The sequence below is a fragment of the Pteronotus mesoamericanus genome, unplaced genomic scaffold, assembly GCF_021234165.1.
Source record: "Pteronotus mesoamericanus isolate MK-2021 breed Mesoamerican mustached bat unplaced genomic scaffold, CSHL_Meso_final contig_20, whole genome shotgun sequence".
Taxonomy (NCBI): Eukaryota; Metazoa; Chordata; class Mammalia; order Chiroptera; family Mormoopidae; genus Pteronotus; species Pteronotus mesoamericanus.
The window spans coordinates 13,551,400-13,570,599 of NW_026555085.1; the positions used below are offsets into that span (position 1 = coordinate 13,551,400).

At 49.6% G+C, this 19,200-nt stretch overlaps 1 protein-coding gene across 1 annotated transcript; it reads left to right on the forward strand.

Moving 5' to 3' along the window:
• The first annotated feature begins 1,123 nt into the window (after positions 1-1,123).
• Positions 1,124-12,485, forward strand: CAPN11 (calpain 11). Its single transcript, XM_054568781.1, has 21 exons — positions 1,124-1,351; positions 1,718-1,787; positions 3,580-3,698; positions 5,254-5,387; positions 5,580-5,748; positions 6,912-6,995; positions 7,090-7,175; positions 7,412-7,486; positions 7,662-7,822; positions 8,003-8,172; positions 9,434-9,445; positions 9,702-9,913; positions 10,213-10,252; positions 10,351-10,419; positions 10,502-10,559; positions 10,685-10,749; positions 11,011-11,079; positions 11,512-11,590; positions 11,683-11,799; positions 12,287-12,345; positions 12,459-12,485. The coding sequence occupies exons 1-21, from the start codon at positions 1,124-1,126 to the stop codon at positions 12,483-12,485; spliced, it is 2,103 nt and encodes a 700-aa protein (XP_054424756.1).
• The last annotated feature ends 6,715 nt before the right edge of the window (positions 12,486-19,200 follow it).

Here is a 19,200-nt window from a genome sequence, read left to right on the forward strand (position 1 = left end):
CCGGTGCAAGGTCTGGGGGTCATTTTTTAACCAGCTTTATTGAAATATGATTCACATACCACACGGTTCGCTCATTTAATGGCTTTTCATACACTCACAGAATTGTACGACCATCACCACAATCAATTTCAGAACATTTTCGTTATTCCCCGAAAGAAACCCCATACCCACTCCCCTAAGCTTTCAGCAACCCCTAATCTACTTTGTCTCCATCTAGATTAGCCTATTCGGGACACTTTATATCATTGGAATCATACAATATATGGTACTTTGTGAACGTTTTCTTCACTTAGCATCATGTTTTCAAGGTTCATCCATGTTGTAGCACGTGTCAATGTTTCATTTATTTTTATTGTTGAAAAATATTCCATTGCACATGTATTCCTCATTTTATTTGTCCATTCATCAGCGGATGGGCATTTGGAGTTCTTCCCACTTTTTGGCTATTGTAAATAATGCTGCTATGAATATTTGTATACAGTGTTTTAAATGGACATGTTTTCATTTCTCTTGAGGATATATATACCTAAGGGTGGAATTGCTGGATCATATGGTAATTCTATGTTTAACTGTTTGAGGAGCCACCAGACTGTTTTCCAAAGTGGCTGCACACATTTACATTCCCACCAGCAGTGTTTAAGGGTTCCAGTTCCTCCACCTCCTCACCAACACTTATTATCAGTCTTTTTAAAAAGGTTTTATTTATTTATTTTTAGAGAGAGGGGAAGGGAGAGAGAGAAAGAAACATTGATGTTTGAGAGATACATCAATTTGTTGCCCCTCACATGCCTCCAACCGGGGACCTGGTCCGCAACCCAGGCATGTGCCCTGACTGGGAATCAAACCGGTGACCTTTTGGTTCGCAGGCTAGCACTCAGTCCACTGAGCCACACCAGCCAGGGCTGTTATCAGTCTTTGATTACAGCCGTCCTAGTGGGTGTGAAGTGGTATATCATGGGTTTGCATTTGTCTGGTGACTAAAGATGTTGAGGATTTTTTCATGTGATTATTGTCATTTATATGTCTTCTTCAGAAAAATATCTGTTCAGACCCGTTGTCCATTTTTTAATGGGGTTATTTCTCTTTTTATTATTAAGTGGAATCCATGTTCATCGATAAGGGGATGGCGGCTCATATAAGTCACAGTCGACTCAAGGCCAAGGGTGTGGGCCAACACAACAACGCCCACAACTACAGTAACCAGAGCTTCGAGGAGCTGCGAGCGCTCTGTCTGAGGAAGGGGGAGCTGTTCGAGGACCCCGTATTCCCTGCCGAACCCACTTCACTGGGCTTCAAGGAACTGGGCGCCAACTCCAAACACGTGCAAAACATCTGCTGGCAGCGGCCCAGTGTGGGCACTGGGAGGGGAGGCATCGACTCCTGGGGGAAGGGGCGGAGCGTAGTGGTGCTCCCGTCACTTTGATAATCTGCAGTCACCCACAGCCGTATCCTGGCCCTGGCACTAGTCTCCACCTCTGTCAGGGCTGGGGACAGTTCTGGACATGCTTAAGCAAAATCTCTCAGATAATCCCTAGGAAAGCCACTCACCAACCTTTGCTATCACAACCTACAGCCGTGCCAAGCTGGCCCTGTCCCCTCCCCCCCTCCACATTTCCCCTTAGAACTTGGAGGTGGGCATCATTCCTCAGGAAAGACCGGAGGCAGATGGGGAGAGGGGTGTCCTGGGCTTCCTGAAACCTGTGTTCCTTCACTGCAGGAAATCACCAGCACTCCTCACTTCATTGTGAATGGCGTCAGCCCCACGGACATCTGCCAGGGGGTGCTTGGTGAGTGGCGAGGAGGAGAGTTGGTCTCCATCGGAGGCAGGGCTGAATTAGGGAAGGGGGCTGAGGTGGGGGGGCGTGCCAAAGTGCCCTTTGAGGCTGGGGAACGAGGACCCCTTAGGTTCAGACAATGTCTTCCGTTTCCCTGTCACTCCCTTTCTGAGCAGATGGTAATGAAAGTGTCGGGTGGGTCATCCTGCTTCTCCCCTAATCTGGATCCAGCACACACACCCCTGCCGCAGTCTGGGTCTGGGAGTAAGCTGGGCAGTATGTCAGTTGTCAACCACTGCACAATAAATTACCCCAATGCTCAGCGACTTAACGCAACCACCAGTGTGATATCATCTGACCGCTTCTGTAGGGCAGGAACTCTGAAGCAGCATAGCTGGGTGGGTCTGGCTCAGGGTCTCTCATGAGGCTGCAGCCAACATGCCAGTCGGGGCTGTGGTCATCTGAAGGTTTGACAGGAGCTGGAGGATCCACTGCCAAGAGGGTGTGCTCACATGGCGGCAGGCCTGAGCGTCCACACTACAGGGTAGATAGTTTCTTCCAGATGCACATGCGTGCACACTGCACACACGCACAGTAAGGTAACCTCCCCCATGTTCTAATTGTTAGAAGCAAGCAAGAAGTCTGGTCTACACTCAAGGAGGGGAAAAGGAGGCTCCACCTTCTGAGGGGAGGAGAGTCAAAGAACTTGGCACATCTTAAAGCCACTACAGGTGCCAGAGCTTCCTCAGTCTGGGGTGTCACATAGAGAAGCAGTGGGCCACCTTCACCCGCTCTCCCACAGGTTCCCATGGAAGTCCCAAGAGACATCTTCCTCCCTAAACCTGGTCCTGTTCCAGGGTTTCCTCCAAACCCCTCGCTGGATCTTCAGGGTTAAGGCCAGGTTGGGTTTCCTCTGGGGCTGAATTCCGTCCAATCTGTAGCAGAAAGAGGAGCAAGGTGCGGACAAGGCAGAGGCAGAGGATAGGCCCCCAGCTGCCGCTGCAACTCACTGGGCTGGAGCAGCCCCAGATTATCAGAGAAGAAAACTGGCTTCTCCCTGGATGCCCTTTTGGCAATGGTGGACTGAAGCAGCCTTAGCTTTCCTTTCCCATCCTCTGCCTCCCTCCCGGGGGTACCTCCGGCAGCCAGGAGGCCACTGGTGATCACAGAAGCTTTCCCAGTACCCTCAGTCTCAACCTGGCGCAGGGCACTCACAGGGGGCAACCCCTGCCCCCCAGCACCAGCCCATGGGGTCTGAGATCCCCAGGAGGGAGGTGGCAGTGGATGACCTCAGACCAGGCACACTGCCCCTGTGCCTGATGCCTGGCCCCAGAGACCCCGGGGTACAGACTGAGCCCCTTGAGTCTCCAGCATTATGTGGGTGACATCAGGGAGAGGCGCCCTGATTGCTACACCAGCGTAATCATGGGCTAGATGTGGGGTCCATGAGGGAAGGTGACTGGATTTCTTCAAGGGATGGAAGATGATTAGCTCTCTTCCAAAGGAAGCAGGTTCCAGAGTGAGGAGCAACACTGAGGCCAAAGATTCCTCCTCCCTAAATCCCCAAACAAAAGCACCTGGCTCTAATTTTTAAATCTCTCAGCTAAAAGAAAAAGTAGAGAAACTTACTCCACATCCCCAGACCGTGTCCTTTCTGCCCTGCTTCTTCCCACCAGCTTCCTTAGCAGGGGGGCCTGCTGGCGAGGGGGCCACAGAACCAGTTCCTGCTCCTCAGTGGCTTGGGTTTTGGGGCCCACACATGTGCGGGAGTGCTCAAGGGGGAAGCCTCTGCCTGTCTTTCCAGGGGACTGCTGGCTGCTGGCTGCCATCGGCTCCCTCACCACATGCCCCCAGCTGCTGTACCGCGTGGTACCCAAGGGGCAGAACTTCAGGAAGAACTATGCTGGCATCTTCCATTTTCAGGTGAAGGGTGATTGGAAAGTCAGAGTTGCTTTGTGGGATGTGTGCATGGTGGTGGGGGGGGGGCAGTATGGAGGGAGAGAGAGAATTGCTACGTGCTTTGAAGTTTACCTTTTTTATTTTCTTTTTGAAAAATGACATTTATTAGAATGGATTTCTGCTTAATTACCAGAGAAGTATCTGGTCACTAAAGAAATTGTGTAAGCTAATTTTTAAATGGCCCCCTGCACACAAAAACACTAATTGTTATCAGCTGGTGGGTCTCCTCCTCCTCCTCCTTCTCCTCTCTCTCAGTAGATACACATACATACATATACATGCAATATACTGGAATTCATTTATAAAGAATTTATAAATATTTATTTATACATGTATTTATTTTTACATGTTTAAACTTCAGACACCTTCAGCGTACTTCCCATTGACTATAATACACCTATTGAGACTTTTTTCCACTGCTTGAAAGTTTTTGAACTCATCAATTTTGATGCCTTTTAGTGTTCCTGCCGTTTTCACTTCACCTCCTCCACATCGGCAAAATGTTTCCCTCTGAGGACTTTTTTCATTCAGGGAAACAACAACAAAAAAAGTTGCTTGGGGAGAAGGCTGGTGAATAAGGAGGGTGGGGCACGGGGATCATGTCATTTTTGGTCAAAAACTGCTGAAGGCTCAGAGCACTGTGGGCAGGTGCACTTGTAAATCACCCATTATGAAATGGGCAAACACGTTGAAAGAGTCTTCAAAAAAAAAACTTCACTGAAGCCGAACACAGCTTCTCACAACAATGCCAGTTGGCTCACTGACACACATGGGTTCCTAGAACACTCACCTAGAGAGGGAAGCTTGTACTACAAGGGGTCCACCCTCCGGAAGACAATTCCTGTTTTTAACGGGTCCTCACTCTTATGTGTGTATGATATTGGGAATCTCTGTCATATAATTTTAGAATTTGTTCTTTAAATTTAGCAACATGTGGGTAAATATCCCATGTCATAAAGTATTTTTGAGAATCACAAGGTGTTTTTCTAAAATATTTTATTTACTTACTTTTAGAGAGAGGGGAAGGGAGGAAGAAAGAGAGGGAGAGAAACATCAATCAGTTGCTTCTTGGGCACCCCTAGCTGGGGACCAGGCCCACAACCCATGCATGTGCCCCAACCAGAAATTGACCCAGCCACCTCTCGGTTTACACGTTGGCGCTCAGTCCACTGAGCCACACCAGCCAGGAATAGAAATGAGAGTTTTTAAGACCTTTGGAATCCTATAATCCAGCCAAGGTCAGACTATGAGTTCCGTCCGCTTGGAAGCGGTGGCAGGGCCTGGAAATGAAGCTGGTGGTGAAGTTCACGCTCTTCATCGTCTTTCACTCACTATTCAGCCATTCTGGGGGAGTCGGCTCTGGCCACCAGGAGGCGCTCATGTAACAGTGCTCTCACACAAGGGGGGGGCTGTGTGTGTGTGAGCGCGCGCACGCGCGCGCGCTGGTGTTTGACGGAAGGTGGGCTAGACAGATGCAAGATGCCTCATGACCCACTGAGACCCACCCTGCTGCCCACAGATTTGGCAGTTTGGGCAGTGGGTGAACGTCGTGGTGGATGACAGGCTACCCACAAAGAATGGCAAGCTGGTGTTTGTGCACTCAGGTGAGCGCACTGAGTTCTGGAGTGCCCTGCTGGAGAAGGCGTATGCCAAGTGAGTGCCCTGAGTCAAGAAATTGGATTTGCCTCCAAACCTGCCCCACCAGCTGGCTGCTATGGGGGCAGCTGGAATCAAGGGAAAAGGCAGGGGTGGCAGGGCGTCCTTCCCTCCCCTCACTCTACCCTCTGATGTCCAAGCTCAAATCTGTACTCCAGAGCCCAAACAGTACCCTCTATGTGCCAACAGGCTGAACGGGTCCTATGAAGCACTGTCAGGGGGCAACACGGTGGAGGGCTTTGAGGACTTCACCGGAGGCGTGACCCACAGCTTCCAACTCCAGCGGCCCCCTAAGAACCTGCTGAGAATGCTCAGGAAGGCCATAGACCGATCTTCTCTCATGGGCTGCTCCATTGAAGTAAGCCATGCTTAGTCCTGCCTCAGGACTTTTGCACCTGCTGTTACTTTTACCTTGAAGGTTCTTTCCCCAGATACCTGTACGACTAGCTTCTTCTTATTCACATTTCAGTTCAAATGTCCCTTCCTCAGGTTAGAGTTCCCTGCCTCCCCAATCTAAATAAGCTGCTCCTACCCCCATATACTCTCTACTTTGAAATTTCAATATGAAATTCTTACTTACTATATGTTTATTCATAGCTTATCTTCTCCAGACAGTTTTCATGTTCCATGAAGGCAGTGACCTTATTTGTCTCATTCATTGCCTTATCCTGGGCCTTAGGGATGGCATTTGGTATACAACAGCAGACCAACAAATGTTTGTTCAGATAAATAAATAAACCTAGAGTACTACTGTATAACCCAACAATTGCATTCTTGTGCATTTATCCCAGAGAAATAATGACAAGTCCACACAAGAGCCTGAACACAAAATGTTTATAGCAGCTGTATTCGTAATAGCCAGAAAATAGGAACAACCTAGATGTCCTTCAAAGGGCGAATAGTTAAACTGTGGTGCACACACCATGAAACACTACCCAGCAATAAAAAGAACTATTGACACAAGCAACAACTTAGGCTAATCTCAAGGAAATTATGCTGAATTAAAAAGCCAATCCCGAAAGGTACCGTAGTATACGCTTCTATTAATATGACAATCTTAAAATGACAAAATGAAAAAATGGAGAACAGACTAGTGGTTGTCAGAGGGTAGGGAAGGGGGCAGGAAGAATTCCTACAGGGACAATGAGAGGGGTGTTCGGGTGATAGAAATACATGACATGGTTGGTGGTGGACACACAAAACTTACACAGGTGAGAAAACTATTTAGAACTCACACATGAGAACTAGTAAAAGTGGAGGAATATGTATAAAATTGACAAATGGCATCCACACCAAAACCTGGTTTTGATATTGTGCCATCGTTTTGCAAGATGTTACAACCAGGGAGAACAGGCTGTCGGTGCATGAGATCTCTTTGTACTGTGTCTTACAACCGCAGACGGACCTTCGATTATTTGAAAATAGAAAGTTTAATCTTAAAGAAGTAACCCCTGCCTTCAGTGCCCCAGCCCCACCCCCTGACCAGACCCTCAATCCCTTTCCTTTTCCTCTGTTCTATAGATCACCAGCGACAGCGAGTTGGAAACTCTGACGCAGTGTATGCTGGTCAGAGGACACGCTTACTCAGTGACTGATCTTCAGGATGTGAGTCTCATGAGCACCCTACCCTGAAGGGCATGTGAAGAAAGAGAAATTCCTCCTGCCCCGTGCCCCTGACCTTTACTCACTCCCCACCCAGATCTGGTACCGAGGCAAGACAGAAACCCTGATTCGGGTCCGGAATCCCTGGGGACGAGTTGAGTGGAATGGAGCCTGGAGTGACAAGTAGGTGCCCTCGACTGCTGCTCTCAGGGAAGGGGCAGAGCACACTGCAGGCCCGTGAGCAGGGCCATGCACAGAGGGACCCGCAGGCACACCAAGGCGCACCCTCCCTTCTAGTCTCTCCATATAACTCAGCACCCCCAGCAGGCAGGCATTCAGTGGTAGGGATGTCTGGAGGGGAAAGCAGGTACCTCCTGCCCCCGCCCCCGGCTCCCTCTCACTGCCTGTCTCTGCCCCAGCTCCAGAGAGTGGGAAGAGGTGTCCCCAGATGTCCAGAAGCAGCTGCTGCACAGAATGGAGGATGGGGAGTTCTGGTCGGTGCAGTTTGGTGGACTTCGTTCTCCCCCCTCAAGCCCTGCCCCTTTATCTCCCCCCACCCTCCCCACCACGTGGTGGATGTGGCGGCTCCTGGGACGGGGGGGCGGGGGAGGGCCCTGAGGGTGTGGGCATGCCAATGGCGGGCTGTAGCGCTCAGGCCTCCTGCCGCAGGATGTCCTACCATGATTTCCTGAAGAACTTCACGGCGCTGGAGATCTGCAGCCTGATGCCTGATGCACTCTCTGGGAACCACAGGAGCTCCTGGCACACCACCTTCTACGAGGGCAGCTGGCGGCGGGGCAGCACTGCGGGGGGCTGCAGAAACCACCTTGGTGGGTGCAAGGAGCCAGGGAGGGGCCAGTGGCTCACCACACAACCCTGCCTGGGGACCCAGGGTCCCAAGGGTCAGGGTCCATGAACAGGCAGGGGCCCATCGAGTCCTGCCGGCTCTGTGGAGAAGGCAGGCACGTGGCTGAGAAGTGCAGAGCCACCCTGACCTGCTCTCTCCACAGACACATTCTGGACCAACCCCCAGTTTAAGATCTGTCTCCCCGAGGAGGACGATGACCTAGAAGATGACGAGATCATCTGCACTTGCATGATAGCCCTGATGCAGAAGAACTGGCGGAGGGCACGGCCCCAAGGAGCCCAGCTGCAGACCATTGGCTTTGTCATCTACACAGTAGGCGCCCCAGCAAGTGCCCCCAGCCACTCCTGCTCCTTCCCTGTGCCTTCTCCCCGGGGCCACTGCCGTGGGACCCTGGTGTGGGACCCTCTCCAGCAGGCTCCACGGCCCTGGCTCTTTATTGCGTGGCGCATTGTGCCAGCAGTTTCCTTTTAACAAATTTTTTTCATTGAAAACACTTAGGTGGCACTTCCTTTGTGCCAGGCAACCCACCAAAGGCCTTACGAATGGTAATGCCTTTTATGAGAAGGAAGGAGACTGAGAGCCAGAGAGGTGAGGTCACTGGCCCAAGCTCACACGTCCAAGTGTCAGCAGCAGAAGCTGTGTCCTGATCCCCAGACACGTTGAGAATTCTGCACAAGGCCCCCGAAGCCTCCCTCAGATGCCCCACCGGGAGCATTGACTCCAATGACCAAGAGAAATCCCTGATAAGTATTTCCCAAACCGCGCTTTGCAGAATCCTTCAGGCGGCCACTTGTTCATCCTCTTAGATACACAGCTAGTATTTGTGGAACACGCACTGCATGCCAGGCCCCAGTTCAGCCTCCAGTGGTTCAACAGTGGAAAAAAAAAACCAGACACAAGACAGGCCCTCCTCCTAGACCGTGAGTCCACTGGGTTAAAAGATGCTCTTCAAGACAAGATGTTCTCAAGGTCAGATGCAGTGCTTTCAGGAAAGGCTGTTCCCGCACCCCCATCCCCCCGTGTACAGCGCCATCAGCATATTACAGGTTCTGGTCATCCCTGAGGGAGAGCAATTTATTTATCTCGGTTTAGCTCACCTTTTTCCCCAAGTTCATTGGTGCTCAACGCTCTGTTTAATAATCCTTTATTAGCTTCCTGCAGGATAAGAGTGTTCCATGGAAATGCTCAGGGTCAGGAAAAGGCTCGCTGGATTTCCATCCCAGCTCTTTCCATTTTTAGCAGTGTGAATTGGGCGAGTTACCTCACCTCCTGGGGATTCTGTTCCCTGTCCTTGACCTGAAGTGGTAAAAATCTCCCCCTGGCAAAACGCTGTAGACTACACTTTGCTGGCCCAAACTGAGAGATTATTAACATTAACACTAGGACTTTTATCAGAGTCCATGCCCCGCCCCCCATTACCAGTGTCCCAGTGCCCTTAACAGGCCCTGCCAACACACACCCACTATGTGCACCCACCCAACGCACACTATGCATGCCTCTCACATGGCTTCCACAAACCTGAGTCCCCTTCACCATCCTGGGGATCTGACCCTCTTCTCTCTTCCCTTCCTAGGTCCCAAAGGAGGTACAGAAGACATGGGGCTTAATCCTGGCCGGGACGCATGTGGATGGGCAACGGGTGGAATTTGGCAAAGGGCCCTGGGTGGAAGCCAGGGAAAGGAGAGATCACACCAGGGTGTCTGCTGGTTGGGTGGTGTCCAGCACCGGTCAGGGGGTGGAGATGCCCCCCGCAACAGCCCTGCCCAGCCAGGCTTCACCTTGGAGGTCCCTCTCCCAGCCCTCCCACGCCAGCCCTGTGCCAACCTCCAGGGCACATATAGTTGCAGAACATCCAGGATATCCACTTGAAGAAGGAATTCTTCTTGAAGTATCAGGACCACGGCTTCTCAGAGATCTTCACCAACTCACGGGAGGTGAGCAGCCATCTCCAGCTGCCTCCAGGGGAATATATCATCATTCCCTCCACCTTTGAGCCGCACAGGGATGCCGACTTCCTGCTTCGGGTCTTCACAGAGAAGCACAGCGATTCCTGGTGAGGGGCCTCACCCACATGCTCCAAGACCTCCTGCTCAGGAGCTGTAAGACGCCAAGCTCAGGGAGCAGTCCCCTGGTGTCCCCCACCCCAACCTTGTCCCTGTTTTACAGTCAGGGAGACTAAGGCATGAGGAGGAGAAGTCCCAGTTAGTAGCAGAAGCAGAACTAGAACCCAGGTGCCATGAGCCTGTTCCATATTGCTTCAGACATATGACCTGACTCCTCCCCTCCCGGAGTCACTGAAATCTTGTCCTCCTGACCCCTGGTAAACCCTGAGCTTCATTCACTTTTGCCCAGGGAACTGGATGAAGCCAACTGTGCAGAGATACTCCAAGAGGTGAGGGGGAGCTCTGGTGTTGGAGGATCTGAGGAAGCCTCTGAGGAATGTGAAGGAAATTTCTGGACTGAGTTCCTTTCCCATAACTTTCCCGCCAGGAGAACATCTCTGAGAATGACATAGACAAGGACTTCAAACACTTATTTGGGATCGTGGCAGGAGGAGAGGTGAGAGCTGAGGGCCAGAGCTGAAATGAGGTGGCGGGGGGCTGAAAGGGCCAGCGCAGGGGTTTACAGTCCCCCTTCCTAGGGCAAGGAGATAGGCGTGTATGAGCTACAAAGGCTGCTCAACAGGGTGGTCTCCAAACGTGAGTCTTCCTGCCCTACCACTCACAACCCTTCCCCCCGCCAGCATGGCCCCAACTTGACCACTGTCTGTGGCCCCCACCACCCCCTACTCACTCCTTCTCTTCCTGCCCCTTCCCCCTCACAGTCAGAAACCTCAAGACCAAGGGCTTCGGCGTGGACGTGTGCCGCTGCATGATCAACATCATGGATGTATCTTCCTGTCCAGTGGGTGGTCTTTTCCAGTGTGCCCCTGCTCCTGCCCCCTACCCTCAGCCTGGCCCCCACATGGCCACTTCTCTGGCCAGCCATGTGCTCCTTCCAGAAGGGGAGTAGGCTCTGGGGTAGCAAACGATGCCAGTTCTTCTGACTGTTATCCTAGCTCCCATACAGGACCCATCCGCGAGTCCTTCTGCTTCCCTGCCCCCAGATGCCTCCTCACTCCTGTCTCTGATATCCTTGACCACCCTGCAGAAAGATGGCTCTGGCAAGCTAGGGCTTCTGGAATTTCAGGTCCTGTGGAATAAAATCAAGAAATGGACGGTAAAGGGCATCAAAAGGGCAGTTTGTGGGGGTAAGAAAAGAAGATCCTCGAAAGGGATGGGCACTAGTAAGGATGAAGCTAGAACCGGAACCCCTGACTAGACACACATATGCACACACACGCACATGCAACAGGCCAGGATCTGCTGGACTGTTTGTGTATTAACTAGTCAAAACATTTGATAAACAATGTAGTCCAGGTATGAGCTAGCCAAAAGGATACATGCAGAGAGCTCTGGCAGGGTGTCAGAACGCCCTGGAATTCACCTGATAGCCACCAGATAACAGGAATAGTGGGAGCTCAGGGGATGGGCCAGGGCAGGGAGTCCCTGGGGTCTTGGGTAGCAGCTGTGAGTCAACTATACTGAACTATTTCACTATTTCAACCACCATGCCATGCACACGCCCTACCTCATCTGTGTGCCCCTTCAGGACATCTTCCATGACTGTGACCAGGACAACTCAGGCACCTTGAACTCCTATGAATTGCGCTTAGCAATTGAGAAAGCAGGTGGCCAGGGGTCAAGAGGGGGCTTTGGGGCAGGGACAAAGAAGACAGTGGCCAGAGGTCTGATCTCTCTTCCGCGCACCACTCTCTCCCAGGTATCAAGGTGAATAATAAGGTGGCACAGGTGCTGGTGGCCAGATATGCAAATGATGACATGATCATGGATTTTGACAGCTTCATCAGTTGTTTCCTGAGGCTGAAGGCCATGTTCAGTGAGTCCGCCACCTGCTCATTCCCCACCCTAGGCGGGGACCGCTGGCCTTCTCCCACATACTCTTACGAGGAACGCAGCTCCAGAGCCACTCCCCCTTCCAGGGCACAGATGATCTGGGTTGAAATCCCAGCTCCACCACTTACTGGCTCTGTACCTAGAGCAGGTCACTTTATCTCTCGAACTTTATTGCCTTGCCTATAAAATGAGGACAATAATGGTCCTGCCCTCATAGGATGGAAGTACAGATTAAATGAGGTAGTATATGTGTGGAGAGCACTCAGAACTGGGCCTGGCTCAAAGCAAGGCTTTATGAATTGTTATCATTAACCCCCTGCTGGGTGGAGGGGTAGCGGGTCAGCTGAGGAAGCAGCAAGGGACAGCTTCTTGCCCCCTTTCTGACATCTTGCCTAATCGGGAGTGGGTATTTCAGATACATCCACAAACTCAGCTCTCAACCTTCTCCCCTTGCCTCCTCCCCCAAACAGCATACTTTTTAACTATGGACCCCAAGAATACTGGCTATATTTGTCTGAACCTGAACCAGGTACATGGACAAGATCCTCTGGCACCCCCCACCTAGGGTTCCACCCACCCTCTGCTCTCCCCAGCCGCCCGGCTCCAGCCCCGCCCTCAGATCTGCTGCGTCTCTCCTCACAGTGGCTGCAGATAACCATGTGGGGATAGAGAGGTTGCAGGAGCCTGGCTGCCTACCACCCGGCTGCCGCCAACCCACTGGGGTTCTGGCCCAGAGGGCCGGGTACTCTCTGCAGCTCTCAGCTCGTCAGACTTTGTTGATGGAATGAGCTCCAGGTGGCAGCACCGGGGCCCCAGATGCCATTCATACCCTGTTTGTCCTCCAGGCCTAGCCTCCCAGCTCAGTGTTTCTGTTTTTCCCCAGCCAGGCTTCTGGTGACTGGATTTACCCGCCAGCCTCTCCCCCTCCCTGAGTATATTTTATTAAAGACTAATTGATAATTCCCCAGGCTGGGGAGGTTCTTCACACTTTCTGTCCTGCCTCCACTTTGCCTGCTGACCGCTCCTGGCATGGCCTCTCTCTTCTCTCTCACTCAGGGGCATTAATACAATCCACAACACCTGTCACTGACTTCTGTGTCTCCGTGTTTCCATGCCAGGAGAAGACTGGAGCGGGTGGCAGTCACTTTCCCAGCACCAAAGAGGGGCCTCAGTGAGGGCAGTACCACCCCTCCTCCAGGAAGCATTTAGAAATGTGCGGTTGTCGCCAAAACTAGAGCGTGCGTTTGGCATTTATGGGCCGTTCCAGGGATGCTTAATGCACGACAGGCCCCGGGAACTGTATGGAGCACGGCACATGGAGCAGTGTCCAGGGGGAGGTCTGAGCCAGTGGCCAACCAATCCCCCGCCAGAACTGGGCAGAGTTAGGGGTCCGCAGGGCCCTGAGCCTCCTCTCTCATCTCACCCCTCAAACCGCAGTTTCCAAAGGTTGCACTCCAGATGCCACAAAGGTCAAAAGCCCAACAGCCGCAAAAGTCAGCAAGTCAGAAATGAACCGACCCTCCTGAGTGGGAGGGCGGGAGGGGCGAGATCGGTGGCAGCAGGTCAGTCCCTTCCAGGCCTCAAGGCGCTCTGATTTCGAATCGCTGTTAGAAAATTGCTCCTGCCAGCCCTGACCGGTGTGGCCCAGTTGGAGCATCATCCTTTAACCTGAAAGGTCACGGGTTCAATTCCCAGTCAGGGTACATGCCTAGGTTGTGGGTTTGGTCCTGGTCAGGGCACGTACGATACAACAGATGGGTGATTCTCTCTCACATCAATGTTTCTCTCCCTCTCTCTCTCTCCCTCCCTTCCCCTCTCTCTAAAAATCAGTGAGTATGTCCTCAGCCCACTAGTTCTTAACCTTGGAGTCTCTGCCCTAGATGTCCCCCCACCCCCGCCAACTCTCCATGGCTTCCAGAGGTCTGGTCTCTCTAGCCCAGGCTGGGGCCTCCCCATAAGAGGGCTTTTCAGCCTCTTGAATAAGGACAGCCTCCAAATTCCCTTCATTTTGGACCTGTCAACCCGAAATGAGTCTAACTCTTTCCTGGTCAATGTGCACTTCCAGCTTCCCGAGGTAGCTGGCTTCCAGTTCCTCTCACGGAAGTGCTTGCTCAGAGGCTCCCCTCCACTTGCACTAACCCACCCCCCTCTCTTATGCTTAGTTGGGGGGTGGGATTCCAATCTCCCTTGATCAGGTGACTGACTCTGCACCAGTCCTCCCCTACCCCCACCCCCACCCCCGTCCTTTGTGACTTCAAAGACTAAACCAAGTCTCCCACCCCCTCCCACAGTGGCCCTTGGCCAGGCATGTTGGTTAGAGCATTGTCCCCATAAGCCAAGGCTGTGGATTTGGTCTCCTATCAGGATCTCTCTCTCTCTCTCTCTCACACACACACACACACACACACAAATCAATTAAAAAAAGAAAGAAATGTCAGAGTAACCTTTTCCAGGCCTCTGAGGGTGCACCCACCTCACCAGAGCATGAGACTACAGAACCCCTCGCTGTTAATCTCATTCCCCCGAATACCATCTCTCTGTGTTGTAAATGTTAATTATTAACTGTCCTGTACCTACCAATGTAAAAGTATATGTCTCTCCATTTTGGTTTTGTTTCCAACCCCAAAGATTTCCCCACTTTTTTTTCTCCTGTCCCCTTAATCTACGATCAGTGGATTCCATGTAACCCCCTTAAGCCTCCTCCTTTGATATCTAATTGAGGCAGGAGACAGCATAGGAAGAACTCTGAGACTACACTGCTGTTACTAGTCAGCAGGTAGCATCCTGGTTGCCAGGAAACGTCTTTTATCCCTTAGGTGGAATGAATAGTAAACGCAGGCGGGGAGGAGGAGGAGGAGGAGGGAGACATGACTCACCCACTAACTCAGCAGTCCGGAGTCTGGTCTGATAATACTGCCAGGTGTTCCCACACGACAAGAAACACTGTGTTAGCAAGGAAGGAGGGAAGTCCTTGAAATTCTATGTAGCGTTTCCGCTGTCTGGGAAAGAAGGCCTTGAGACTGTGCTTTTATCCCAAGGCCTGAAATGCAGGAGAGGGTCCCCAGTGCCCAAGAAGCAGCCCATAAATAACTTCGGGTAACTGCCCCAACTTTAATTAACAGCTTCCTGTCACATATCTGTTTTACAACAAGAGGAACAAATGGAGTCTGGAGCAAGATAAGGGTTCGGGATAACAGACCCCCACACATACCTGTTTGGATAGTCATATCCTCGCAGGAAAGCTGGCACCACACTTACCCGTTAATCAATATGTAACATTTTTACTCCATCCCACCAACTATGTAAGTCCTCAGAACAAAGGACTCGCTCTCTTAGTGCTCTTAGGTGCTCTTGACACACTGGGCGCTCTTGGTTCTCTGACTGCCTGGCCTCAGGCCTCCTGGGGGCTTGCCATCCGGCCTTCGGCTGTCCTTACTTTTGCTGCCCTGCTTTGCCCTGAACCTCTGCCTTTCACTGCCCCCCGACCCCCCATCTTAGCTAGACCGGTTCTCTTCCATGGGAACTGATCACTAATAAACCGATTGCACACTAATAGATTTGCCGATACGTAATTCTTTACATGCGTCAGCAAGAAGAACCAGGTTTCTCCCGTCGACATAATGAAGCAAATTTGAACCTTTTTCATCTCTTAGCACACATAAAGTAATTACTAAGATTGTGTGGCACACCAAAAATATATTTTTTGCCAGTCTGACCAAAAAAATAGGTATAATTTTGATTCATGCACCCCGGACAGCTATTTTTGTGTTGGCTGCTGTCATTTTCTTATTTTACAAACTAAGGGAAAAGAGGCCAGTGCCCTGACTAAACAGTCGGGTGGTGCATGTTATGAAAATTCCTACAGCACATCAGTGCGCCATAGCAACAGGTTGAAAACTGCTGGTCTAATGTATAAAATAAACTGCAGAACTGCCATTCTCCAGGGCACTTTCTCAATCCGTTGAGATTTTGCTGCCAGCAATTGTCATCGGTTTGGCTCACATAAACTCATAAAAATTCTCTACAAGCTAGAATGTTTGTTTCATGGACAGCACATAGTAAGCAAACCATTGATGGTAAGTTTACATTCCAGCAAAACCCATATACTTGTATGTTCTGTGTCCTGAACAACTCAAGGTGGAGCATCATTCACTTAGATTATGATGTGAGGGACACCCTCAGAGTTACCACATGGCTGCCCTGTGTTCAAGAAGCAAGATGAATGAACATTCACTTAATAAACATATCTAGTTACTACATGCATTCAACACATATGCGAGTGTGCATGAGTCATGTTCTAAAAGAGAAGTTCCTGCAGCAACAATGGGGGCCTGGCTGTTCCCTCCTCCCACCTGCCCTGCCATCTCTGGTCTCTGCACCCCACCCCCTATTGCTAGAGCTCCTTCTGACTCAATCCCAGTTCAACTTCACCTGCTTCCTTGCCCAGCCTAATGCCCTGGGAGGCCATTCTGCTCAGAGCAGATAGCTTTCCCTGCACTCTGCCTGGGCTGCCGGGCTGCCGAGTACTGGTGAGGAAGGGCACTAACCCATGCTGCCCGCATCCTGCACACTCACACTGATGTGATCTCAGTTGAGGCCCCAGGTGGCAATCTAGGTTTCATCTCTTGACTAACTGTCATGCTCCACAGCTGCTTCACCCACGTCTTCAGATCCTTCTCTGTAGCCTCCAATTTTACCACACAGATGAAGCCACATCAGAAGAACAGCCTCAACCCGACTTCTTCCGCCCCGCAGAATACATCCAGAGCTTCCTCTGGTCTCAGAGAAAGTGGGGTCTAATATGCATTAAAAATCTTGCCACTTGCAACAGCATGGATAGATTTTTGAGGGCATTATGCTGATTGAAATCAATCAGACAGAGAAAGATAAATACTATATGACCTCATTTATATGTGAAATCTAAAAAACAAACTAACAAACAGAAACAAAAATACACGCAGAACAAATGGGTGGTTGCCAGAGGCAGGGGTGGGGGTGGGTGAAATGGGTGAATGTAGTCAAAAGGTACAACTTTCCAGTTAAAATAAACAAGCCATGGGGATGGCATGTACAGCATGGTGACTATAGTTAACAATACTCTACTGCATATTTAAAAGTGGCTAAGAGAGATCGTTTTTACATTTTTACTTATTGATTTTAGAGAGAAAGAGGAAGGGGGAGGGGGGGAGAGAGAGAGAGAGAGAAAGAGAGACGTGGATTTGTTGTTCCACTTACTCGCACATTCACTGGTTGATTCTTGTATGTGCCCTGACCCAAACCTGAAACCCCAAAACCCTGGAACCTCGGCTTATCGGGACAAGGCTCTAACCGACTGACTTATCCTACCAGGACTGGGAGAGTAGATCTTAAAAGTTCTCATCACGGACTGCCTGAGGGAGTGGTGGGTGGTGGGTAGAGGGGGGCAAAGGGGAAAAAATCAGGACAATGTAATAGCATAATCAATAAAATACAATTTTTTTAAAAAAGTTCTCGTCACAAAAAAAGTTTGTTGTTATGCATGGTGATGAATGGTCACTAGACTTGTTGTGGTGATCATTTCTCAGTTCTTACATTAACTGGCTCATTCAAGGGTCAGTGTATCTGCTGAGGCCCCAGCGTGTTCTCAGAGCTCCACCAGAATGTGTGAATGGTTCTGCCATGCTGCCCAGGCACAGAAAGGACTTTGGCATCTGGTTGGCATTCCTTTCCCTTGTTCAATATTAGGTTTTGATTTGACCCTTGACATTGTTTCCAAAGATCAAGGAATGTCAATGACATTTTAGAGGAATAATAAGAACCTCCTGTTTATGAAACCACTTCCCATGCAAGCTCACTCTGCGACTAAAGGGAAGGCCTCTGGGCTCTGCTTTGCCTTTGCCTTGGGAAGGTGTGGGGATCAATGTGTGTGTATGTAATTTGTTTATTGGCTTGGCTTTTTCCTTTTTAAAACATTTACATCCTTCCCTCTCACATTCTTAACTTAATTTTATTTTTGAGAAGCTGAGTCTCAACGTGAAAACGTGTCTTTATTAATACAGTAGATGTCGTAAGCTTGACAGCGGTTGTGAAAGCGATGTAACTCCCACCGCTCTTCGTCTTCCATCTCTGCTAGTAAACTGGTTAGGAGAGGAGAGGTGGGAGGGAGGAGGGGGCAGTTCTGAACGAATGGACTTTTTGTTGTTATTTTTGCATGTTTAATATAAAAGTTCTTGTTCCTTAGGAGAACATGGGCTTCGAATATGCACACAAACTTTGACTTGTGCTTATTAAATTATAGCAGGGGACCTTAGCACCCAAGGAATTCTGACTTTTTGGAATTACAGTCGTAATTCCCAGCTGTACTCTGGACTTTATTTTGCTCACCATAATTGAGCACTATAAATTACTGCTATATTAATGTTTTAAAACACCGGGAGAGTCCAAGTCTAACTTGTAATTAATTGTGCTTGTCAATTATCTGTTTGAAATGAATTTGCATCTGAACAGTTACTGAAACTGTTAAATTGTACAGATAGTATTCATGTCAGCTTTGTACTGTGAAATGCACTTAATAAAAAACAAAAACTTGAAAAAACCAAATATCAAATCATTATGTTGTACACCTGAAACTGATATAATGCTATATGCCAGTTATATCTCAATAAAAAAATCAAATAAAATGTGCTAGGAAAACCATGAAATACCATGCCACAGTTAGAATCAATGGACTAGGTGCCACCCGGCAGCAGCTATACAATTTGTAAACATGTTGACTGGTAAACAGTGAAGTAAAATGAATATAATAGCTTTTTTTTTTTACACTTAAAAAAATGGTGTTTTTTAACAGAACATAAAATTTACCATCCTGATCATTTTTAAAATTATTTTTTTATTTATTTTTAGAGAGAGGGGAAGGGATGGGGAAAGAGAGAGAAATATTGATGTGAGAGAGAAACATCGATTGGCTGCCTCTCACGCGCACCCCAACTGGGGACCAGGCCTGCAACCCAGGCATGTGCCCTGACCGGGAGTTGAACCAGAGACCTTTCATTTTCCTGGGCGATGCTCAACCAATGGAGCCATGCTGATCAGGGCTTAACCATTTTTAAGTGTACACTTCAGTTGCGTTAGTACATTCAAACTGTTGTGTAACCATCACCACCACCAAATGGTCAATACTAATTTGACAAATTAGTCAAATGCTAATGCTGCGATGAACTTTATTGTGCTAGTTTTTATGGAAACATGTACTTTTTTATTCTCTTGGTAGACTTGTGTACATCTTTCTAGAGTTTCTCTATGCAAACACAAATATATACACTCATTTCTCACCCTGTTTGCACAAAAGGAAATACACACACCAGCCTGCACCCTTTTTCATATATATATATATATATATATATCT